Source organism: Hippopotamus amphibius, chromosome 9, assembly GCF_030028045.1.
Source record: "Hippopotamus amphibius kiboko isolate mHipAmp2 chromosome 9, mHipAmp2.hap2, whole genome shotgun sequence".
Taxonomy (NCBI): Eukaryota; Metazoa; Chordata; class Mammalia; order Artiodactyla; family Hippopotamidae; genus Hippopotamus; species Hippopotamus amphibius.
In genome coordinates this window covers 72,356,434-72,382,993 of record NC_080194.1, presented here as the reverse complement: position 1 = coordinate 72,382,993, position 26,560 = coordinate 72,356,434, and the positions used below count along the sequence as shown (strand labels likewise).

The window sequence follows — 26,560 nt, the reverse complement described above, 5'->3', positions numbered from 1 at the left end:
CCTATGGTTTCTCAATCTTGGCACTACTGACATTTGGACTGGTTAATTCTTTGTTGTGGGAGCCTGTCCTATGCATTGCAGGATGTTTAGTAGCATCTCTGGCCTCTAACTAGATGCCAGTAGCACTCCTGTCTACCTCTAGTCATGACAATCAAAATGTCACTGCCAAATATGGGGAGGGGGGGTCAACATGTCCACCACTGAGAACGATTTCTGTAATAAAACAAAACAGGTTCTATCCTAAACTCCTAGAAGCAAAGCATACTGATTCAAGCCTCCAAGGGTGCCAAATGTAAATAATGTAAATACCTTTACAAAGAGGAAGACTAAACAGTTAAACTCAAGAGGAAAAACTAGAAATACAAACACACAATAGCTAAATAATTCTAAGAGCAAGCATGCACAAAATAATAGGCAGTATCCAAATTATTTTACTGTGCTGAAATTTTGCTTAAGAAAGTATTATCCAAAATAAGTCAATGGCTTGAATATTAGATTGATTATGACCAGAGACTACTGTTTGAAATATAATTTACTACCAAAGGAAGCTCAAGGTTAAATTATACTATACATACCTCCAAATTTGGCGTTAACCATAACATACAAATGCTCTCGTGGATAGGCATTTAGGTCCCTGGACACTGCATGCAAACTAATGGTGGGGTATTCCAGTGAGAATCCTAATCCAGAGCCATCTAACCAAGACAGGCGGCTGAAAAACATGTTTTAAGTAGATTAAGGAATTAAATCTTAATTTAATGTCAACGTTTATAAAAGTTCAGCTTGGACGCTTTTATGCATGTGAATAAATTCAAGCATACTGTTTAGAAATATTCCTAAAATAAGAAAATTCAACAGCAGGAACTGATTTTCTTTAAGACCAATTCTTTTATAGTTTATTTTCCTCTAGCTAAGTATTCAAACATATTTGAAATGCAATTTTTCTTAAGTCACGTGTATTTCTATGCCTTTTTACACTTGTTTGTATTTGGAATGTCTTCAGGCACTTTTTTGCTTTTGCAAATCCTCTTCATCTGGATAAGTCTGAGCCTCTCCAGGAGCCCTCCTTACAATTATTCCAGGCCATAATGATCTCTTTTTCTAAACTGCACTTATGCTGAGTAATATACTATTGAGACCTAACTCTGTGGTAATGAATCTTATATGTACCCTGAGAGAACGTAAGATACTCGACAAAGCTTGTCATATTCCTTTATTGAACATTCTTCAAAACCACTACCATAGTGCTTAGCATGTAAGTATGCAATAAATACCTAGGAATCACTAATTTCTCCACTAATCCTACATTAAATGATATACACATGAAATGGCTGTAATCATACCACAAGTTGGAAAATAATATCACACTGAAAGGCAGGCTTTATGATGCCTTTCATTTATTTTGCGGCTTTAAGAGATAACCACAAATAAGCAACATCTAATTTTCCTTCAAAAGTGGTCTAATACAAATATTTTATTGGTATAACAAAGGAAACACATCACGAAAATCAGTTCATTGAGTTCTGAATAAGGACTGACTAATTTTTTGGTAATACTCCACCCACTTGGAACTGTACCACTTAGCAGGAAAAAAAAGTAGCTTAAGAAGCCACAAAAAAAAATGTAAATGAAATAAAAGTTAATGCAATATAGTGGTTGCACAGGGCTGGAGGAAAATAGAAAGTGACTGCTAATGGGTGTCAGTTTCTTTTGGGGGCAATGAAAATATTCTAAAATTGATTGCAGTCCAGTGGTTAGGACTTGGCACTTGCACTGCCGAGGCCCGGTTCAATCCATGGTCAGGAAACTAAGATCCCACAAGCTGCGTGTCATGGCCAAAATAAATAAATAAATAACTAAAAATAAATAAAATTGATTGTGTTGATGGCTGCACAACTCTGTAAATAGACTAAAAACCACTGAATTACATACTTTAAATACATGGATTGTATGCTATGTAAATTATCTCAATGAAGCTTTTATTTTAAAAAGAGGTTAATGCAATAAAACCCCCATATTGTTCTATTTTCTATACAATTGTAACAAGCCTGGCAGTCTGACTTCTAATTAAGCAAAAATAAATACAATAGTAAACCTAGGACTCCCCCGTGCAGGAACAATGACAGTGCAGCTGTCTGAGAGCATTCATATTCAGTGTAAGGGAAGGTTGAACTTTACACCTCAGCCCCCCTAAAAGAAATCAACATCTAATACCACAATACAAGTATGTAACACTTGACCCTCACTTATCAAAAGCATAGACAGAATCAAACTGTGGTGAAACTGTAAGACTGTATATGTTGCAGAAAAACTGATCCCACGAGAAACCAAACACCACACTCGGAGAGTTGGAGAACTCAGGTTTATTGAGCCGGCAAACCCAGATGAGCTCCAAAATTCTTGACCCCGTTTCAGGGGAGTCTTCTCTTTATATAAGTTAAAACATACAGCTATAATTGGTACAAACTGATTGGCTACAAATTACTATAGGTCACGGGCAGTTACAGAGCACCTGAGTTGCCATGGGTTACACACATGGTAGGGGGTCCTAACAGGAACTTGTAGGAACAGGACATTCCATTCTTATCAGGACTAAGGTCACAACTGGCATTCTCATATTGGTTGCAGGTTGAAGTTAATGATCACTTAACAAGTCTATGTGCAAAGGGTCTCAAACAAAGGCTTGGGGTGGGTGTCTGAGAGCAAGACATTCTTCCCTTATCTGATCACTCTTAGTAATTCATTTTACTGTTTAACTGAGAGTGGCAGCAGGCCTTTGCAAGATAGAGGAGAGTAAGCAAGTACAAGTATGGAAGTTTCAATTTCCTCATCATAAATACACTAAAATATAAGGAACTGTATACTAAAAAAAGCAAAAGCAAAAAATATGCACTGTCATTTAGAAAGATATCCATTCAACATGCTCATTAAAAAAAAAGAAAACCTGGGAAGCTTAAAGTGATAAATCTTACGACGCTTAAAGGTGTATAAGCTCTAGAAATGATTTTCCAGAATGACTTATCCCATTGGGTCCAAAGAAATAGATTTTATCACTGTAACTAGATTGTGTGTGCTCTATGCATCACAGAAGCATTGCCAGGTCCTTACTAAAACTGTATTATTTTAAGCAAATAAACTCCTTTTTCTCACTTCAAAAACCCCCTGGCATTATCACAATTCAGAAAGGAATATTCCAAATTTTGGTGTCCAAAATGATTTGAAATACCCAAAGGCACAAAACTATCTTCAATGACTCAATTAGGAGATGGAAAAACTGAAATATAAGCATAGATTCAGTGCCTATAAATTATGGCTTTCACTTTAAAAAGAATATAATAATTGCTCTGTAGTTCCTTACTACTGGCAGAATACTACCTCACCACAGCATTTCCTATGGAGCTCTCATAATCTTATACTAGATCATGGATTATGTACTCTACAGCACAAAGATTCACTTAAAAGTAACATTTACTCTGATTATTAAGTTCTGATTTTTATTTATTCTCTTTTCATATATTCTAGAAGAAAAGCCCTTCAAAACCAAAATATCTAATTAACTATACCTAGTCCCAAAGAAACCATGAGTCACATAAGGGATAAACAGGAATTAGGAAGCCGGTAAAGATGCAGAGGAATGTTTTGCTAACCTCCAATGCTTTTGCACAAGAATATCAGTGTACTTTATTCCTGGCATGGGGAGAAAAACAGGACATATAGGTGAGAGAGGTCTTGAATTTGCGCTGGCTTAATTATGTGGTTTAAAATTAATTTTGGAATAGATATAAAAAGAGCATTACTTATAAGTTTAAGATACCTATTTTTAATTTAATTAAATATTTTATTTCACTTGTTTCAAATGATCTATTTTGAATGATTCATGCCGCTGTTCCCTTATTTGGGCAAAAAGTCAACTTCCTATGAAAACTAAACTTTGAAAATAAGCCCAAGAGTTCTAAATCTCTCAACACACATTTGAAAAACTACCTAAAACCAAATCAGACCCTGTTCCTCTTTGCCTAAAATCCAAAAATAGTTTCCGCAAAACCTTTGTGCCATAAGCTAAGCTTATGAATGACTCCCTTCTTCTCCAGCTTTATTGTTTTCACTCTTTCTCCCTTCGTCCCTCAGATGAAGAACTGCTGGACTGTGTGTGTGCACACAGATACATACCCTGGCACACACAACATTGTTTCTCACCATTGCCTCTGAGCATTCTGTTTCTTCTAGTTAGAATGTTTCCTCTTAGCCCCACCTCATTCACCTGGCTAAATGTTAATTCTCATTTGTCATATTCTCTAGGAAGCCTTCCCAATTTGCTGAGATTCTAATTCTATCGAGATTTGTAAATGCTAGGTGGGAAAGAACAAAAAGGGGAAAGAGACCAAGGCTAACAATGAGTAAAGAGGGATGAACATCGGTATCCAAGGTACTGGTAATATTCTATTCTTAACCTGGAGGTGTTATGCAGGTGTTAGTTTAATTATAATTCCTTAAACCATACATTTATAATTTACATTCTTTTTGTATGTATAGTTTTATAAAAATATTTTCTTAAAAGGATTTGTTAGTGAAAAGTTGAAATAAGTAAATTTTTTAAACAGATATGAGCTCAAAACGAGTTGTACTTCCTCAGTGTGATAACTGTACTGCAGTTATACAAGAGAATGTCCTCATTTTTAGATTTTTGCTTAAGTATTTACAGGTGAAGTGATGACATATCTGCAACTCTCAAAAAGCTCAGAAAAAAAAAGAGGTAAATGTGGCGAAATGTTAACTGATTAATCTTTGTGAAGGAGCCATGGGTATTAACAACGCTTGCAACTTTTCTTTAGGTTTGAAATTTTATTTGACTGCTCCTCTTTTCTCAAGTCTCCTCTGTAACCTACTTCTTAGTGTACATGTGTCCCCAAAGTTCTATCCTTGGCCCTCTTCTCAGGTATCTAATCTATCCATCTTTAACACCACTCGCCCAAAAAACATGCTCACATATGCAATTAATCCACATATACTCAGACCAAACTCATCATCTGCACTTCACCCCAAACTTGCTTTTCCTCCCATCCATATTTCTTATGTCAGTGACTGGCCAAAAGCCTAAGCTTTGCTCAATGACTAGATTTCCCTCTAAAGCAAGGGTTCTTTACATCTTTTTGTGCCCTCTGTGGTAGGCAGAATTTTGGCCCCCATGACTCTCATATCCCCTGGCGTCAAACCTGTGAATGTGTTATGTTACAAGGCAAAAATGACTTTGTGTATGTAATTAAATTTACTAATCAAGTGACAAGAAAAGAGAGATTATCCTGGATTATCTGTGTGTGTCCAATATAATCACGTGACCTCTTACAAGCAGAGAATTTTCTCTGTAGACAAAACTGATGAAGAAGTCACAGAGATCTGAAGGACAGGAAGGATTCAATGTGTCACTGTTGGCTTGAAGGTGAATGGAACCATATATCATGGAAATGGGAACCTTTATTCTACAATCTCAACAGTTATGACAAACCTGATTGTGAAAATTTAAAGTGCTCCAAGTACCCAAATAAAAGGGCAGTTCCTTCTAGGAAGGAAAATGAGAGTCAGGCCCCTCTGGATATAACCCCAGCCTGTGTGGGGTTGAGGGTGTTCCTCTCCCCACCCATACCTACAGAAAAAAACATATACTCTTAAAAAACAAACAAAACCTTTAAAAACCCTGCACAACCTGCTCTAAACTACATCCTGCCCAAGGCAACACCTCCCGCTCCTGTTCATCGAGAAGACAGGCACATTGATGACGGTAACGCAGGGCCTGGAAACTCAAAACCTTAAAATGAGACCTTGAATAAAGAGCAGCACCCCACCAGACCTCCGGTAAACAGGCGGGTAAAAAGCATAATGAATGAGGAGAACTCCGTCTGAAGAAGAAAAAAAAGGCTGCGAAGAGAGGACACTGGAACAGTCGAGTCTTCCCCTCAGCAGAGGCACGCCAAGGCAACGCGGAGCACGCGCTCCCCCGCAACGCAGCACCAGAGCTGGTGGTCTCGCCCCGCTCCTCCGCACCGCCCGCGCCGTGCGGGGGGAAGGAGGCGCGCAGGAAGCCAGCACTGGGGAACAGAGACCCTACCTCTCAGCGATGTAAAGGGTGCCGGTACCGAGGCCCTTCCCGTTCAGCACAGCCTCGGTATCCGGCTGCTGCTGCCGGAGCCCCTCAGCCGACCCAGGCGGCGGGAAACTTTTGAGGAAGCTCATTACCGCAAGGAGCGCGGAGACACCAGACACGGGAGAGCGGAAGCACAGCAAAATCGGTTCGTCGCGACCCGCCCCGGAAGCGGCAGCAATTACCCCGGAAGAGCAACTTAGCCCCGGAATTCGAGCTCCATCTACCACAGAGACGAGACGTTCTAGGGCAAACTCTCGGACGCTTGAGATGACGGAGTGGGTCACGTGGCTCCCTTTCCCCTCTCGCTCCCATTTCTGAGGCTCCAGGCTTGGAATAACGGAGCGTTCCCCGCGACATCCTACTTCAGGTTCTTCACAGCAACCCTGTGAGAGAGGAAGCACAAGAAATAATAAATTCCTTTTTCTGCAGAAGGAGAGAAAGGACTCCCGTAAGCCAGGGAGTCCCTTACGTGAGGTTGCATAGGAAGTAGGGACCACCTTGATTTACAGGTTGGAGGTCTACTAACTGGGTTTGGCTCTTCTCACCTGCGCCCGCCTCATCTAGGCCTGTTCACGTCTCAACAGCCACGCCACAGACATCAGTCTAGGTCTTAACTTCGTCCTAGTGCACGAGCCACATATCCCCTGGTCTCAGATGGGAAACGAGCACGAAGAGGTAATAATTAACTCTGGGTGAAGAGCTAGTTATGTCAGTAAGCAGATGAGGTGCTGAAAACTAATCCAATAGGTTTGGAATTCTTGCTTATTTCTTCGTTAGGCATTGAAGAGCAAAGTAATATGAGCAATAAAAACTTTTAAAGTAATCATAATAGTAGCTAATGGTAACTGGATGTTCTGTGCCAGGCACTGTTCTAGGCACTTTACCCTTATTATTTCTTCATTTCCTCTTTGTGACAACTATATGGCAAAGATGGAATTGAAAGTATGTACCAAGAATAGATCCTGAGGCTTCCTTACTGACATGCAGATACATGGTGGCTGTCACCTAGGAGCTCTGTGGGAACTATCAGGTGGAACACATTTACATAGCCTCTCCCTGTGCCCTGAGCTTCCTTACAGCACACAGCTGGGTTTCAAAGTTCAGCATCCCAAGAAATAGACTCATAGAAGCTGCATGGCCTCTTCTACTTGGAGGTTACAGAGTGTAACCACAGGTAGGATCTGATGGATTTTTCATCTTTTTTTTTTTTTTTTTTTTTACATGAGCTTTGTGGTACTATATGCCTTGAAATGCCTGCAGCACTGGCTAATACCTTGACTGCAGGTTTGGAAGAGACTCTGAGGCAGAGGCACCCAACTAAACTGTGCCCAGATTGATGACAGACAGAAACTATGAGATAATAGCAGTTGGGTTTTTTGTTTTTGTTTTTGTTTTGTTTTGCCGCAGCACACAGCATGCGGGGTCTTAGTTCCTGGAGGAGGGATCCAACCCAACCTCCCTGCAGTGGAAGCTCAGATTCTTAACCACTGGACCTCCAGGGACATCCCAAATAGCTGCTGTTTTAAGTTACTAAGGTTCGGGGTAAACACAGCAATAGTTAACTAATACACTAACTACATAGAAGACAAAGAACCTTGAACAGTATTAGCCACCATTCTGCTTCTTAAACACTTGACTTGGCAAGCTTATCCATGCCCATGATTTGAATTACCCTCTGTGGATGATTCCCAAATCTATATCTCCGTCCCAGAACTCTCTCATGAACTACAAACATTTACATCCTACAGCCTGCTAGACATCTTCACTTGGAAGTTCCATAGACACCTCTCATTTAACTTATCAAAAATTGAACTTACAAAGTATGGACTTTGGGTGACTGATGTGTCAGTGTAGGTTCATCAGTTGTAACAAATGTACCACTCTGGTGCAGGATATTGATAATGGGGGAGGCTACGCATGAGTGGGAGTGGGGGTATATGAGAATCTCTGAACCATCCCTGCAAACTTGTTGTGAACCTACAACTGCTCTAAAAAATTTTGTCTTAATGAAAAAGTTGAATTTACGGGAGTTCCCTGGTAGCCTAGTGGTTAGAATACTGGGTGTTCACTGTCGTGGCTGGGGTTCAATCCCTGGTCAGGGAACTAAGATTCTGCAAGCCATGCAGCACAGCAAAAAAAAAAAAGTTGAAGAGTTGAATTTACAATCTTCTCACTCAATTCTGTTATTTCTCCAATATTCTGTCATGAAAAAATACTGCCTTCCATTTAGTTGTGCAGGTTAGAAACCTGGGATTTATCCTTATTTCCTTACTCTCTTTCACTTTTCATATCCAGTAATAATAACAATATTTATTATTTTAAGAAGAAAATAGCAACTAACACTTATGGGGGGCTTATGTGCTAGATACTGTTTTAGGCACTTTATATGTATCAACTCATTTAATCTTCACAACAACCCTAGGAAATAAATGCTGTCATTATTCCTATTTTACAAATAAGAAAACAAGAAGGTTGAAGTAACTTGCCCGAGGTCCATAGCTACTAAGTGGCAGAACATGATTTAGAACCTGAGCTGTTGGGCAGCACAGCCTACACCCTTCAATCACTACATTCTAATGCCTCCAATCAACGAAGTTCTATCATTTCTTAACTCCTGTCTCCTGACCTGACCCCTCACTCTTCCTCCTCTGTTGCCCACTTCAAGTCATGTCATCTCTTAAACTATTGTGAGAACCTCCAAATTGGTCTTGGTTCAGTAACCCAGAGGCCCCATAGTCTTTGGGGTAAGAGACACAGGATTATAATCTTGTGTGGTAAGTGTGGTATTGAAATCTGCACAGTCCCAAGTGCCATGGGAATTCTCTGCATGAGAATCCAGAGAGCACTGCTTCATGGAGAACTGGGACTTGAGGGTGTGGAGTTCAAAGACAGAGAAGGAAAAGCAACAGTGGAGGTGATTCCATTCAATGGCACAAAGGAGGCATGAGATGCTTGAGAAACTTCAAGAATTTGTGTGTGGCACATGATGGCATGGAGGGGCTAGAAAGTAGGCTGGGACAATTTGGGAAGGGCTATGTACAGCCAGCACATGGCATTCGTAGATAACCTGCTACAAAGTATCCCTCAAATCTGTAACATTTTCTAAGACAGATGGTGAGGTGATAAATGAGCCCAGCTGACTGCCCTGCACTGACTCTTAACTTAGCTTTCTTGTCTCTTTCCATGACTTAACTTACCTTATCACTCTCACAAAATGGTATGTCATTGTGTGGGTTTCCTTCTTTTGGGGAGGAGGTGGGAGGAGAGGGTATGATATACACTATCATATTCTTGAATTTAAGGTTTTGAGAAGGTCCTATTAACATACCTGGACAATGTCAAGGATCTGGTGTGGGCCAAAGTTAACTTTTATAATGTAGTGGATGCATAAACAGATAAACAAGTAAAGTTAAATAGATGAAGAAAAAAACATGAAGTGGGGGGAACTCAGGAAAAAAGCTATTAAAAAATTAAAATCCTAAAATGAGAAAATAAATTAGATAAAATACTGGTTTTGTATCTGTGCTAAACCAAGTTAGTCTTTCACTCTTCATATCCAATAATAGTAATATTTATTATTATTATTATTATTATTATTATTATTATTATTATTATTTTAACAAGAAAATAGCCACTAACACTTATGGAGGGCTTATATGCTAAGTACTGTCAGTCTTTTTCATTTTATCCATTCTAGTGGGTGTGTGGTATACCTCGTTGTGGCTTTAATTAGCATTTCTCTGATCACTAATGGTGTCAACGCACTTTTTCATGTGTTTATTGGCCATTTGTATGTGTGTATATATATGTATGTATATACATATATTTATATTTATACACACGCACATACATATATATGTATATATTTGGCTTTGTTAGGTATATTTTCGAATCTTTTGCCAATTTAAAAAAATTGGATTATCTTTTTATTGTTGACTTCTAGGAGTTATTTATTCTAGATACAAATACTTTGTCAGATATATGTGTTATGAATGTTTTCTCCTAGTCTTTGGTTTGCCTTTGGATATTCTTAGTGGTGTCTTCTGTTGAGCAGTTTTTAACTTCTTTTAAAAGATTTATTTTATTATTTATTTATTTTTGGCTGCATTGGCTGCGCACAGGCTTTCTCTAGTTGTGGCAAGTAGGGGCTACTCTTCGTTGTGATGCTCAGGCTTCTCATTGTGCTGGCTTCTCTTGTTGCAGAGTTCAGGCTCTAGGCACGCAGGCTTCAGTAGTTGCGGCACGTGAGCTCAGTAGTTGTGGTGCACGGCCTTAGTTGCTCCATGGCATGTGGGATCTTCCTGGCCCAGGGCTCGAACCAGTGTCCCCTGCACTGGCAGGCAGATTCTTAACTACTGTGCCACCAGGGAAGCCCCGAGCAGTTTTTTAATTTTGATGAAGCCTAATTTATTCATTTTTTTGTTTCATGGTTATTGCTTTTAGTATCCTAAGAAATCTTTGATTACTCAAAGGTTGTGAAAATATTATTTTTTTCTAGAAGCTTTATCATTTTTGCTTTTCCATTAAGGTATGTAGAGTGACTTGGAGGCCATATGGGCAGAGAACCCTCTCTAGAAGTTTGGCTTGAAGAGGAATGCAGGTGAATGGAGTTGGCAGCTGGAAAGGAAGGTAAAGAATCAAGGTAGTAAATGGATGAACTATGTGGAATGTTAATTATATGTTGATAAAGATGTTAAAGGATTAGGGTAGAGTTTTGTTTGTTTCTCTTTTGTGTGTGTGTTTGTTTTAGGAATGACAAGGAATATTATAGCATGTGTGTAGGTTGATGGCAGTGATTTAGTTGAGAGAGAAAGATGGAAGATACAGAATTTAGCAGAGATGACTGCCTGAAATGTTGTTAACAAGGTACAAAGGAATAGGATACTTCTGAGCTTATGTAAAGTGGTTGATATTTGTCCAGGGGAGACCCATCTGGGTGAGGTGATATCTTGTGATTTTGATTTGTGTTTCCCTAATAATTAGTGAGGTTGAGCATCTTTCATTTGCTTTATATCTTCTTTGGAGAAGTATATGTTCAAGTCTTTTGCCTATTTAAAAATCAGACTTTTGTTGTTGTTGTTGTTGAGTTGTAGTAGTTATCTACTCTGGATGATAACCCCTTATGAGATATATGATTTGCAGATATCTTCTCTATGCCATGTTTTGCCTTTTCATTCTGTTGTTTGTGTCCTTTGATGTTCAGAAGTTTTTCATTTTAATGTAGTCAAATTTATCTGTTTTATTTTTCTTTTGATGCCTGTGTTTCTGGTGTTATATCTGATGAATCATTGCCAAATCCAATGTCATAAAGCTTTTCCTCTGTGATTTCTTCTAAGCCCTTTATAGTTTCAAGTCTTTCATTTAGGTCTTTGATCCATTTGAGTTGGTTTTTGCATACAGTATTAGGTAAGGGCCTAACTTCATTCTTTTGCATGTGGATATCTAATTTTTTCAGCACTTGTTGAAAAGACTATATTTTCCCCATCAAATGGCAATAGCACTTTTGTCAAAAATCATTTGAGGGACTTTCCTGGTGGCACAGTTGTTAAGAATTCGCCTGCCAATGCAGGGGACAAGGGTTTGATCCCTGGTCCAGGCAGATCCCACATGCTGCAGAGCAACAAAGCCCGTGTGCCACAACTTCTGAGCCTGAGCCACAATTACTGAAGCCCATGCACCTGGAGCCCGTGCTTTGCAACAAGAGAAACCACTGCGTTGAGAAGCTCATGCACCATAATGAAAAGTAGCCTCTGCTCACCACAACCAGAGAAAGCCTGTGTGCAGCAACGAAGACCCAAAGCAGCCAATACATACATACATACATACATAATTTTACCATATATGTGAGGGTTTGTGTGGGCTCTGTATTTTGTTCCATTGGTCTGTGTGGCTGACTTTATGCCATATGTCTCTTTACTACACTGTTTTGATTATTGTAGCTTTGTAGTATGTTTTGAAAGTAAGGAAGTGTGAGTCCTCCAACTTTTCTCCTCTTTCAAGATTCTTTAGGCTATTCAGGGTTCCTTGCAATTCCATATGAATTTTAGGGTTAATTTTTCTACTCCTGCTGAAAATATACCTTTTTGTATAGTATTAACATTTTAACAATACTGAGTCTTCCAACCCATGAACATGGGATGTCTTACCATTTCTTTGTGTCTTCTTTAATTACTTTCAGCAGCATTTTGTAGTTTTCAGTGTACAAGTCTTTCACCTCTTTGGTTAAGTTTATTCCTAAGTAAAAAAAATTAGTTGTATTTGTATACATTAGCAATAAACAACCTAAAAAAATTAAGAAAAACAATTCCATTTATAATACCATTAAAATGAGTAAAATACATAGGAATATATTTAATAAAAGAAAACTACATAGAAAGCTACAAAACATTCTTGAAAAAAATTAAAGAAGACCTAAAATCTTAAAGGAAAGACATTTCATGTTCATAGATTAAAAGAGTTACTATTGTTAAGAAACCAGTATTCCCTCAAATGACCTGCAGATTAAATGTAATCCCTATCAAAATTCCAACTGCCTTTTTGACAGAAATTGATATACTGAACCTAAAACTCATATGAAAATTCAAGATACCTAGAATAGTCAAAATAATCTTTAAAAAAAAAAAAAGAGCCACATTGGAGGACTCACTTCATGATTTCAAAACTTATTATAAAGCTATAATAATCAAGACTGTGTAGTATTGGCATAAGGATAAACATATAGATAAGTGGAATCAAATTGAGAGTCCAGAAGTAAACTCATACATTTTGGGTCATGTTTTTGTTTTGTTTTTAAAAAATATTTATTTGGTTGCACCGGGTCTTAGTTGTGGCAGGTGGGCTCCTTAGTTGCTAACTCTTAGTTGCGGCATGCATGTGGGATCTAGTTCCCTAACGAGGGAACGAACCCAGGCCCCCAGCATTGGGAGCACAGAGTCTTAACCACTCAGGGAAGTCCCTTTGGTCAATTAAGTTCTCACCAGGATTGCAAGATAATTCAATGGGGGAAAGAATAGTCTTTTCAATAAATGGTGCTGGTACAACTGGATAGCCACATGCAAATAAATGAATTTTGATCTTTACCTCATACCATATACAAAAATAACTCAGAATGAATCAAAGATCTGAACATAAACTTATAAAACTCTTAGAAATATAAAACATAAATAACTAAACATAACTAAATAAAATATAAAACATAAGTAACTAAACATAATTAAAATATAAAACGTAAGTAACTAAACATAACTAAAATATAAAACATAAATAACTAAACATGTTTATCTAAACATAAAGTTATAAAACTCTTAGAAATATAAAACAAATCTTTGTGACATTGCATTAGGCAGTGGTTTTTTAGGTAAGGCATCTAAAGCACAAGCAAAGAATAAAACCCAGAAAAAAATTTTTCCATCAAAATTCCACACAAAAACCTTTGTGTGTCAAAGGACAACATCAAGAAAGTAAAAAAATAACCTGCAGAATCAGAGAAGATATTTGCAAATCATGTATTTGGTAAGGGTGTGGTATCCAGAATATATAAAAGACACTCAACAATTAAAAGACAGATAACCCCATTTAAAAATGGGCAAAGGATTTAAATAGATGTTTCTGAAAAGAAGATATACAACTGGCCAGTAAGCACATGAAAAGATGTTCAACATCATTAATCATCAGGGAAATGCAAATTGAAACCACCGCGAGAAACCACTTGATATACACTAGGATAGCTATAAGAAAAAAAGACTAAGTGTTACTGATGTGGAGAAATTGGAACCTTCATGCCTTGCTAGTGGGAATGTAAAAAGATGCAGATGCTGTGTGAAACAGTTCAGCAGTTCCTTAAAACTTGAAACAAAGAGTCACCATATGCTTTAGTAATTCCATTTCTAGCTATGTACTTAACAGAATTGAAAACATATGTCCACACAAAAACTTACACAAAAACTTATGTTTATTATTACTAATAGCCCAAGAGTGGAAACAATCCAAATATCTCTCCACTGATGAATGGATGTATAAGATGTGGTATATCCATAGAATAGAATATTATTCATCCATAAAAAGGAATGAAGTACTGATTTATGCTAAAATATAGATGAAATCATGAAAACATGCTAAATAAGAAGTCAGACACAGAAGGTCACATATTGTATGATTCCACTTACATCAAATGTCCATAATAGGCAAATCCTTACAGACAGAAAGTAGATTAGTGGTTGCAAGAGACTGGGGGTGGGGGGGTGTGGGGGTGTGGGGGGGAGGCAGAGGGATGGTGAGTGCTAATAATATGGAATTATTTTGGGGGGTGATGACAACCTTGTGAATATACTAAAGACCATTGAATTGTACACTTTAAAGTAGTGAACTTTATGGCATGTGAATTATATCTCAATTTTAAAAACCAAGAAGAAAAGTTTTAAAATAAAATTTATAAGTACTTTTATTTTGGAAACCATTGTTTAAGCACATCCAGATTATTAAAAGTGGCTGTGTCAAGGAGAGGTCAATCATCCTAAAGACTGCTTCCTAGCCTTCTCTCCACTTCTGATATGCCTTTTCTGATTGTGGGTCCCTGCCTTTCATCCTTGCCTCTTTGGTACTGTTCTAATTCTGCTTACAGTATCTCCCAGTAAAATTCCAGCCCTGCCTTCTCAATCAGTCTGAATCTGAAGACAACTTTCTGATTTTCTAGAACTGTTAGCTTGCTTCTCTTTGATATTGGTAAACCCTATTTACCCTCAAAATTCATCCTTTAAAAAAAAAGACTTGAAATACATAAAATCTACTTTTACTTTTAGGATTCAAACTAGAGATAGCACAGGTTTTAATCAGATTCTATCATTGTTAATAAGTCCTTCCTCTAGCTATTCAATTGCATGAGTTCATGGTGCGATTACTGGTATCCCACTAGCAAGCAATAATGCCAAAGAGAAAAGAAAATGGACACTTCAACAGAAAATCATGAAACAAGTACAGGGAAAAGAGAGGACCATTTCCCCTATTTTAAGTTTCAGCTTTCTATAACAGTTATTCCTAATGATGGAGTTCAAGTATGCTCCTGAGAAGCCTGCTAGGGTTCTGGAGTTTCTCTTAGGAATTTCTGACATTTCAGTGAGAGTTTTCAAATAGAGTTTACCATTTCTATAATCTATTTATTTTAAAGACTGGTAGTCAAGTAGGAAATAATTGGGAGGCAGATTGAATAGGAGATAGGATGACACTTATTTTCCATGATAAGGGAGAGCTTTGTATAGAGAGAGTGAATATAGAGGGATGCAGATCAGAGAAAAATCAGAGATGGGAAGACCCAGAGAAGGCAAGAAGGAAGGGGCCAGATCAAGGACAGAGAGGCAGAGGGGATGTGGCAAAAACAGGTGACATCTGTTCCTTGGAGGCTGGAGAGAAGGACGGGTGCTCGAGTGTGGATACAGTGGCTCTGAAATGGGCAATAGGAACAATAAGGAAGCTATAGGTGACCTTGAACTAGTAAGTTCCTAGTTAACTTTGCTTTGGGGATGACTTTATGTGCAAAACTAATGTCATAACTATGAAGTCACATTTCCTTACAATGTTCTTTTTTTTTTAATTTTATTTTAGACTTTTAGGACCTTAAAGAGCTTAGGCAAAGTGACTGAAGAATCAAAATGACACACAAGCATTCATCTCACCCAACATTTAGTTTCACTAGAATATTTTCATTACTTTTCATAATTCTACTGATACTAAATGATCACAGTATAGTAAATGAATTCTCAGTTTCTAAAAGAAAAGAACTCTTTTACATTCTCTGGTTTCATAACCTGAAAGGGATGTGGGCTGACAGTCGTGGGCTGACAGTCATATTCTGGACCCCACTGTCAGCTCCAGAAAAGGGCTTTGAACTCACTTAAGGGTGCCACAGCACTGCTACCCTTAGCCTCCAACACAGCATCTCATCTCCATCTGACCAATTCTATTTCAGTGAACATTACAAATAAATCACTAAGAAGCACTGTAGCTGGTCATTTCTTGACAGCATAGATCAACTTTCACTCTATTAAGTGAAATTCTGATCCAAAACTTTTTTTCTTCCCCAAAACATTCTTTACCTAAATAGATTATCAATATTTTAAATCAGAACTGCAAATAATGAACTCCACTAGTTTGTCGGGGAAAAAAATGAGTTCGTTGTAAATCCTACTATATTCCAAGAGTAAGGAAAATCTATCAAATCAGCATTTATAGATGAGATGTATACTCAGGATTGGAAGGGCCCCTTAAAATTCTAACCCCCCTTTTTAATGTGTTGATCTATTATACTCCTACCAAATGGCAGTTCAACCTAAACCCAAACATCCCCTATAGGTGAGAATTCACGCCCAAGTTATTAGAGAACTCTGTAAAAAAAGATCTGTAAAAAAGAATTTCCATAGAATAAACGGAAAGCATTTACCTTATGGCCTCTGCCCTCTGGCCTAGTTCTGTGGTCCCACAGGGCCACAAAGAACAAGTCCAAGGCCTCTTTAATGTGTTAGTTCTCCAGAGGCTAAAGATAGAACTCAAGAATAGCTTTCTAATATCTATAGTTCACATCCTTGGTAAACAGCCTTAAAAATTATTTTGGGGAAATTGATGCACTTGCAGATTTACTTTCTAGATAGTAAGAGAACAATTCATCTATTCCTGGGGTGATAAAAATTTTCAACCTTCATAAACAATAGAAAATTCTTAGCTTTCTATATGCTACGAAGTTTAAAATAAACTAAGTTTGCAAACACATCATGCTAAATACATCAAATTATTTAATTTTTTTATTATGACAATTGACATATATTAAGTGAGAGAAATGACAGAAGTATTATAATAAAACATTTTTAAAGAAAAAAGTTACACAATTAGGCCAATAGCCATAAAATAGCGTTAGGCCTATCTTATAACACCAAGAGTTCTGATCAGACTGTAGTGAGACATTGAACATTTCATTAACAAAAATATTGGCACGAGCCACAACATATTTTGGTTGTCACTTACAAGGAATATTGTATTTAAACAACTATGCACTGCAATTCTAACACACTAGGTGTTCATACACTGCAGTTAACCCCTGAAGCTTTAAGCTACCAGGAATTCCCATATTTTCTATGCACAAAATTTACTTTGTGCGTTATTGGAATCACATTTCCAGTTTTCAAATCTCTTCCCCCCCCCACATGCAGTATGTCATATGTGGCAGAGAGCATGCCAGCTTCTCCTGTTGAATTAATAGTATGTTCCTTATTATCTCGAGTTTTATGCTAATCTTGGAGTTTCTGCTTTAGCTCTTATCACATAGAAACAAAATAAAGCATTCTATGAGAACCTATTCCAGGAATAATTTTTTATGCATAGGAAAATAAAGCATTTCATATAAGCATGTCTGAAAATCCAAGAGGCATTCTGATCAAACACTCCCTGGATCCTAGCTAACATTAAAATGAAAATCTAACATATACCATCTACAAATTCTTATCTGCAATTTTTATTCTTTGCCTGGAAACGCATGATTCCCAGGCTTCATTTCTGAATGGATGAGGATAGCAAAGAAATTGACATCCCATATTAACTGACAATAGATAAAGGTAACTTAGGTAGAAGTTATGAATTTAATTCTTTACAAGAATACACTTGTGTTACAAAGGTGAGAAATTAGAATGGTAAATTATCAGATGGCAAAAAGTAATGGCGTTTAAACAAAGGTGTCAATATAACTTACGGTAAAACGTGCCATGTAAAAGACTGCTAGAATCAGCAGCTTGTCAAGATTTCACAATAAATTTTATCCATTAAGAAGGGAATTGATATTTGAATCTGATATCCCTTCCTGCCATGCCTCCAGCAGACAAATATTCCTGTGGAGTTAAGTCTACTGAATTGAGTCTACAAGAACCAAATCGAACAATTCTAGTTTTTCCTTCTTTTACAGATTGAAAAGAAACCAAGCTCTGTTCCACTCCTAACCCCCCCATCCCAACACAGGACACATCCTTTCAAGGTGTATACAAAACCTCCTGGCAGGTTTGGGCAAGCTACAATTCAGATACCATTATCAAGACACTACTTTGATAAGAGAACAAAACACCAGACCAACATTGAGAATACCCTAGTTAGGCATCACTAAAATCACGCACTTTTAAGAATATGCTGCTAAATGCCAAATTTGGGCTATTATAGCTGTTCTTAAATTGAAAATCCATTTACACTAATATAAACTAGATCTGTGTATACATGTCTACATGTGTGTGTGTGTAATTTTCATGCAATGATCTTAAAGCTTTGGAGACAGGGTTATCAGCCTAGTTTCAAGGCTTGTCTATATAGCAGTATTGACATGCACCAACTCTGCTAAAGGGCAGGAAAATGAAAAAGACCATGGCACAAATTTTTAAACAATTTTAGATTTAATCACATAATGCACCTGTAGATGTTCTAGCATAAACACAATTGTAAAAATCTACATCCTATTTTAGGGTATTTTTCACCTCCCATCCCTTAAAAGCTGTACAGTTATAAAAAATGTGACTCTCAAGCAAAATAAACTTTTTTTTTTTTTTTTGCAACATACAAAATAAGTTAAATGATTCAGAAGGTCTTGAGCCATTAAGTTTCCCAATGACTGTATTCTTGGCCATCCATAAGCGTGACATGCAGCTAGCTCCTGGTCTAAGACCAGAACTCAATAAATACACGTCAAACAAAACCCCAAACACTTAAAATTAGATTTCTTTAGAAACTGATGAAAGTCAAGAAAATATATAGTTAGGGTTAACAATTCCATTCTTAACTTACATCATCCAGTGGCAAAATGAACAAGGCAGGTCACTCAGTCCTTAGTGCATTTTCTAGCTTGTACCGGTTTGGCAAAAAACCCCCACAAATGTAGTTCCTTTAAAAATGTTTTTCTCATTCAAAATGTCCAAGGAGTTTAATTAATAAATTTCTACTTGTCTAATAATTTGTTATGCCCTCTCATATAACTTATGCATAGGATAGACATCTTAGTTATTAAAATAAAAACCTTTATTAACCGAAATCACTACAATGTGCTAGAATTGAGTTTGCAGCAATTTCCAGAGAGAAATAGTATAAATATAAAATGAAAAAAAAAATTGAGCTTACATGACAAAAATGAAAAAGATTCACTACTGGAATCATATTCTAATCAATTTCTGAGAGGGTTTATATGAATTTTTAAAAAGTGTCGCGTGTACCATCTAGAGTAGTTATATACCAAGAACACTACATTTTGGCTTATAATGACGGCTTGCTTGTTGGGGAATGACAATCTTCAATATGTTACATAGTTACTTAGCAATTCTTGGCACTCAAAAAAATGTTAATGATAATTTGAGTGAAATATTTTGAAAACAAATTATTAAGTATACACATAACAAAATAACTGTTTAAATACACTGATAGCAAGGGTCTTTCAGGATTTGTATAAAAATGATGAAGTAAATCAGCAGTTAGTTTGCCACTTCCAAGGCAGGTTTACAGGTACACACTGGGAATGGTGGATAAAATAGGAATGGAATTTATTCTAACAAAGGTTAATAACAGATAGCAGAGGACTAGGTAGATACAGAAGGTATGCAGTCCTGGCATTCTTGCTTCTTGGGAGAACCAGGATGTTAAACCAAGAAGAGGAACTTTGCTATTTTTCTCTAGGCTTTCTGTAATTAAATGATGTTCATAATTTCATATCAGTTACAATTGTTTTTTTATAGTGTCAATAATTTCAAAGGGTTCATTTTTATTTCTTCTAACATCTAAGATATGTATATACATATTAATTTATATATACATACACATACATATATATGTTCATTCCATTTAAAAAAAGATCTGGGTCTTTGAATACTTGTCCTATAGCTGTGAGGCAATGCCATGAATCAGGGAGGTTCCTTTCAATTGTATGGTAGAACCAGCAAATGGTTAACATCTCTTATCCCCATAAACATAAGCTAAATAGGCATTCCTTGTGACAGAGGAAATTCCATCAGTCCCACTTAAAAACAGCTAACATTTCCCCACGTTTTAAACTCTAAATAACAAGTAAACACCTACATTTTTCTTAATATATGTTCTTTGCCCAATGCATATTATGAGATGGGTTCTATCAACTGAAAAATAAAAACTGGAGTCTGTAATGTCCTGTTAAAATTAATTTGTTTAAAAATTGTTTTTTCAACAACTTCTTTAGCATTTGAAGTCCTTGATTCTTTGGTAGGTCATTTAAAAAAAATCAGTAGACATGAATTTATTCTAAATGAAACTCCTTTTTATTCTTGGAATCTGTAACCTTGACCACTTGGAAAAAGATGTGCAAAGGAAACCCAACCTTAATAAATCAGGTATTTCTTGAAACTATCTCTGCCATCATTCTCTAGTAACGTGCCAACAATAGAAAATGTTTACATGAAACACTATTTCATCAGCAAAAGTCAACAAAACCAAAATGTATATTTTCAGTCTGAGTTCTTTTCACATATTTTTAATTCAAAGTTTCTGCTTTGTGAAAATTTGGCTAGTTTTCAAAACTTTACAGAAACTGCAAACTAAATATTCTGAGTACTAAACTACATCTCCCCTTAATACATTTGCTACAGACTGTGGAGTTTGATATTGGGAGTCCAATCTGTATTTCCAAAAAGAGGGTTTAAAGTATTAAAGGGCTGTATTATATAGCAGCTCTTGGGAACCTAAATCCATGGTTAGTACTCTAATTACAAGGATCCAAGATATTCTGAACTCTAGATGAATCGCTGCTTTCCTATACTCTGTGCAGTTCCTAATGACTGAATTATGTCTTTGGATATAAAATATTCACTTTTTCCTACATTTTGTTCTTATTTTGTTCTTTTTTAACTTCTTCAAAGCATGTTCAGAGTTAGTATTTCAGCAAACAGACTCTTTGAGGGATTGAATCTAAACAGCAAGCAACAGAATTGTTTTTGAACTGTTTGACATTTAATCAGCCATAATTAACCTACCTGCATGACAACAATTTGTAACTATCAGGTGCTTGGATTGCATTCCTTGTAGATGAAGCAGAGTTAACTGGTTTAATCAGAATGTAAATGGAATTTGAAGGGAAACACTATCAAGTTCACAAACACTTAATTCAAGTTTGGTAAATAACAGGCAGCAAAAGTGGTATCATAACCCATGTCAGTGGGACATTTGCTAAATAGAATACTGTCTCTACTAAGATAAAAATTACCTTTTGCTCTCTGTAGCAGAAGAGTAAAAAGAACTCATTTCACATTAAGCATCCTGTAAAATAAATAATCTACCCATTTAATATTACTTCTTGTCATTTGACTAACTGAAGAGAAATAATAGGCTGAAGCAGAAGCTGGTGCGTCCAGAGGTAGAGAGAGGGTACATGGGAGTTTCTACACCTTAGTGGCTTTACCCAGTTGTGGGACTAAAATGGTAGCAGGAGACTGTGGGGCAGGATAGGCCACCTGCATGTTCTAACCACTTACCTTGCATTAATAGGAATTCTTCTATTGCCTGCCTGTCTTAGATAGTTAAAAAGGCTAACATTCTTAACTGACTTTCAAATAAATGAAACAAACCTAGCCAGAGAGCAGGCTGGGTAAGTGAATGTGGCTCCTTACATAGCCCTGCTTACTGTCTGTGAATGTAAGCCCTTCCCTCCCTTCTGGTAGAACACTGTCTCAAAATAAAAATCACAACTTGCTTGGAACCACATGCTGTTGGTGCATCCTATTTTTAGGCTGCTTTCATTATTTTATTTTTTATACAGATACATATACACTGCTAGAATCAAAGCAAAAATATTAATGGGCAGGTACTACAGAACTAAGGTGAAACAAAACAAAACAAGCAAGAACCAACAAGTGGAAAACAACAGCTATAAAATTTCAAGGCCAAAAGATAAGATTTAAGGGCAACACCTGTGGAGGGAGGAAAAGGAGTATAAAGTTTCTAGAGAGGTATTTATAATGCAAGTCTAATGCCAGCTTTTTAATAAAAAAAAAAGAGAAGTGCTTTACTACACACTGACTAGCACATATAATGCTTAATTTGGAAAGAAAAATTAATAGAGTTCCTTGGGCCAGCAGCAGATATGGTGTGTCCATTGCCGGCAACAGACACAACAATGGATCAGAAAACCCAATCCCAGGGCAAAAGTATTCACAGAAGTAATGGCTGAAGGTTTCAGAATTTGACAGGCAAGGTTTAATCACAAGTGCTATATTTTGTACAATGTTATTTATGGCTCTGCCTGAAATTTTATAGCTGTAACAGAAACTAAGACAAAGTTCATATTTTAGTGTCAATTACATGTTAGATATTTAGTTACAAACCCCTTTTTCTTGAAACAAAGGGCTTATCTTTCTTTAAAGTGTTGAGATGTTTGAAAAGGATGTCATACCTATTAAGTATATTGGTGGTTTTCAATCAACTTTGTTGGTCATGTGACTATTAATGAATTTTAATATAAGTCTAATGGCCAAAGGCCAAAACTACATTCAAACCCTGCTAATATATCCAGGCAGATAGGAAACTCCAACACACACACATACACACACACACATATACACACACATACATGCTAAAACTCAAACTAAAAACCTCCCAAAGGAACTGCTTTGTTTGTAGACTTCAATTTGAAGTAGATACTAAGGGCAAGAATAGACCAGTTAAAATTCACCTGAAAATCCTTTCCCCTTCTTCAAATGTGCTAAAATACTGTGGTCAGCTTAGCATCCATCTCTTCATGTATGTTATGTATAGATGTACTTCTTTTAAAATGAGATTTCAGATATTTAAATATTAAGTGGCCAGAAGACAAGAGTTACACTATCTGCAAAGTTTACAGTTCACCTAGGCCTTAAGAAGACCACACTCATTTCACTAACAACTCTCCATGATAGCATATTAAAGGCCACCTCATCACCAATGCATAAAGCTGTTTTAAAAAATTTGTTACTAGCACAATCTGGTTGTCAAAGCTTCATTAAACATTTTACTGTACAAATGCTTTTCAGATGATTTTTTTTTTTTTTAAAAACAAGAAACTCTGCTATAACAGAAACTTAGGTTAGAGTTTTTTATGATGGTACTTTTTCGATCTCTTCTTTATTACATGTGGTTATCTCCAATAGTAAACAAGTTGATTTCATGAATGCTGTTACTATATGACTTAGGTATGATATTATCTACAATTCTCAAACTGTAACAATACAGACTTGAACTTTTAAACAGTCTGTTAATTATCATCTATGCCATGAATGTTTAAATATAATATATATTTAATATGAAAAAGCTAAAGCACAAGTGCTTTCTCCCACCCCTAATTCTGTTTTGGGCCCTCACCGATTTGGAATGCATTCTTATCCACCCTTTCCACAAAGTCAGGAGAGCTCAGGAAATATAAAGTCAAAAATATACAAATCTTTGTTGTTATAATAAGATTTTTTTTCCATGACTGAAATTACCAAGGACCATGAACTTGGAAAAAAGAAAATCAAAAGGAATTTACAGCAATTATTTATCTTCAAAGTTCAAAACTGGTCACTTCACAGAAAGACTTCAGGGTCTGTTGAAATTTTTCTTCTAAAAAGTCATTCTGTAGTGGAGTTTTCTAGGAAAAATAAAACAGCTTTTAATAACTGGCCCGCTGGTGTGAGAGCTACCGTGGAATAAATTAGCACAAAAATGGAAAAAAGTCTTATAACTGTTCACTGTTACAGACATAATCAACAAGGTCAGTCACTCTTAAAAGCTCATCTTCCTCCTCTTCTGGTGCCCCTGCCTCCTGCCCACCACTTGTCCCATTGGGGGCCAGGCTTGCACTGGCTGTGCTGTTGTCCTTGGGGGTCTGAGGCTTCTCAGCTGGCTTGCCAATCAAGTTCTCAATGGCTTTGCCAGGACTCTGTCCATTGGTGGAAGGTAAGTCCACTAAGCTATAGTCCAACGGGCTCCCCACCTTGCCTACATTTTCAAAGTCCTCTTCCTCATCACTGTCTATCCGATAGGGCTTTTTGGTGCTCTCCTGTTCTGAGGGCAGGACCCTGGGCTGGCTGTCATGGGCAGGCTGATTTGCATCTCCATGAGCATTGTCACAACTCTCTTCTTCATCTGTCTCGATTCGGTGTAGCCGTTTTCGGGATGGTTTACCTTCCTCTTCCTCCTCCTCATCTGCTTCTGAATACTCATCTGTGCTTCTACCCCGCTTTCGAACTGACCGCTTTGATTCTTTAGCTAGCTCATCATCTTCAGAGTTCTTGGACATATAGCTCTCTAGAATAAATAGCACATTTAAGCCATTGGCACAGTTAACCATTAACAGATTTAAGTAATTCTCCTTTTCCCCACCATATGCATCCTATGTCCTGCTTTCAGAATTCCCTATACATAAATATTTCCCTTCAATAATTGGCTGTATTTCTCTCTCCTCTCCGTCCCACAATAATGCCCAATATGATTGCATATACCTTACCCATGATTTTAGGAAAGAGCAGAATCCTTAAATTAAATGAAGATATAGGCTGGTCACAAACTAAGAAACTGCTTCCCACTAACCCTCAAATTAGAGAGTCATGTAAACATACCAATAAGGAAAGATTAAAACTAAGCACCCAATTCAGGACAACTGAAATACTGTACTCTCATTCCATGTTATTAAATATCCTTGGTAATCCTTAAACATCTTCTCTTGTCTATACTTGACTCACCTGGTCTGGCTTTGCATACATTCACATGCTGATGACTCTCACATTTGTTTTAGGCAACGAATCCCTCAGTTCCAGACTCATGTATCAAACTATTCAGGGCACAGGAGGTTATTTCAAAATGAGGGCCATAAATAACAAGGGAGTGGAAGAAATCTTGTTCAGACCACAATTTTCTGATACTCTTCTAGTTTCAATGAAGCATTTAATTGTTACAATGAAAACCTTAAAAATTAGTATCTTATCAAGTATTAGTTATTTAAACTATAAGTTGACAGGCATGAAATAATGTGTTTTGTCTCAATGATATTACAGGTTATATTAAGTTTCTAAGAAATAGTACAGAATCAGAATCCTGAGTTCACTTTATAATATGTACTGCAACCTTGTCCCAACTTTGTAAATTGGAGAGCTATTCCTTACCTTCACTCTCCGAGCTGGAAAGCCTACGCTTGTGAACTCGTCTGATTTCTTTACCACGTCGTAAACTCTTCTGAGAACCATCACTTTCTGAATCTTCTTTGTAGTTAATTTGTCTTTTCTGGTTCCTCCTTGACCGCCTTCGCCGAGTTTCTACAAAATCATCACTAAAATCATCACTAAAGTCACTTTCTGTAAAAAAAAAAAAAAAGAGAAAGGAGAAATAAATGAAGTACAAATTTTCTTTTCTTTTTTTTTTTAATTTATTTTTCGCTGTGCTGCAGCATGTAGAATCTTAATTCCCTGACCAGGGATTGAATCCGCGTCCCCTGCATTGGAAGCACAGAGTCATCACCACTGGACCACCAGGGAAGTTCCATCAAGTACAAATTTTAATTCCACTAAATGGAAATGCAGTTAATTAGGTTATAAAAATATAAAGCTATTAGGCAGAGTTCAGTCATAACTTTTAAATAAACAGTAACTTTCATAAGTCTCTAATTTTCTTTTTAATCACATGAGTACATCTGGTTTGGGGTGGGGGGGGGAGGTGGTTTGGCTTTAATGCCAAACCTCACAGATGTATCCTACTAGCAGTCAATCCTCAAGATTAAAAAATGTTTTATAGGGAATTCCCTGGCATTCCAGTGTTTAGGACTCCATGCGCTCACTGCCAAGGGCCTGGGTTCGATCCCTGGTTGGGAAACTAAGATCCTATGGTGTGGCAAAAAAAAAAAAAAAAAAAAAAAAAAAAAAAAGGTTTTACATAATCCTTATTTCATACAACCCACTCAGCTGCCACAACTGCTCTTCCTGGTGGATAGTTACTATTCTGCCTCAATGATAATCTGCTGTTTCTATGTGTGTAGCTGTATGGCTACAGTCCTAGCTTTACAATGTACCACAGAGGTTAAACATTCGAACCACAGAAAACTGATGAGCCTGTTTCAAGTAAGCATAGAAATGGAGTTGTATTTTTGGCTTTTTTCCATGAGGAATTAAATCTGCTAAATACTGCTCATGGGGCTGCTCTAACTCTCAAAGCACTGCTAAAAAGCACTGTTCTTGTCATGTTATCCCTGATCAATAAACCAAAGTCAGACTATGGCATTGTGTCAAAGCAATTTTTTCAGGAATGCTAACAAATTCCACTGAATCATCATATCTAGCTTTGTTTTCTAATGGATTTCAAATATTTCAAAACAGCTAGCCAACAGTTTAAAGGGATCCCCTCTGGCCAAATCTAGGGCAAACTGAGTCAAAATATGATGGTAAC

General features: G+C 37.0%; 2 protein-coding genes across 10 annotated transcripts in view; both read right to left on the bottom strand.

Moving 5' to 3' along the window:
- Positions 1 to 6,320, bottom strand: part of CLNS1A (chloride nucleotide-sensitive channel 1A) — a 61,401-nt gene extending 55,081 nt beyond the window's left edge. For 4 of the 6 annotated variants that reach the window (XM_057748978.1, XM_057748980.1, XM_057748979.1 and 1 more), the window contains exons 1-2: positions 6,104 to 6,319; positions 576 to 712 (exon numbers count right to left, since the gene is read on the bottom strand). In XM_057748978.1, coding sequence (XP_057604961.1) covers positions 576 to 712; positions 6,104 to 6,228 — 262 coding nt within the window. In that variant the 5' untranslated portion in view covers positions 6,229 to 6,319. Of the gene's footprint in view, positions 1 to 575; positions 713 to 6,103 lie in introns of all 6 variants that reach the window. The other 2 variants (XR_009055468.1, XM_057748976.1) reach the window with 1 other exon arrangement.
- Positions 6,321 to 6,398: 78 nt separating this feature from the next.
- The window catches only part of RSF1 (remodeling and spacing factor 1), a 188,509-nt gene continuing 168,347 nt past the window's right edge, over positions 6,399 to 26,560 (bottom strand). For 2 of the 4 annotated variants that reach the window (XM_057748972.1, XM_057748973.1), the window contains exons 15-16: positions 25,288 to 25,476; positions 23,565 to 24,433 (exon numbers count right to left, since the gene is read on the bottom strand). In XM_057748972.1, coding sequence (XP_057604955.1) covers positions 23,862 to 24,433; positions 25,288 to 25,476 — 761 coding nt within the window. In that variant the 3' untranslated portion in view covers positions 23,565 to 23,861. Of the gene's footprint in view, positions 6,523 to 12,285; positions 12,374 to 23,564; positions 24,434 to 25,287; positions 25,477 to 26,560 lie in introns of those variants that run through there. The other 2 variants (XM_057748974.1, XM_057748975.1) reach the window with 2 other exon arrangements.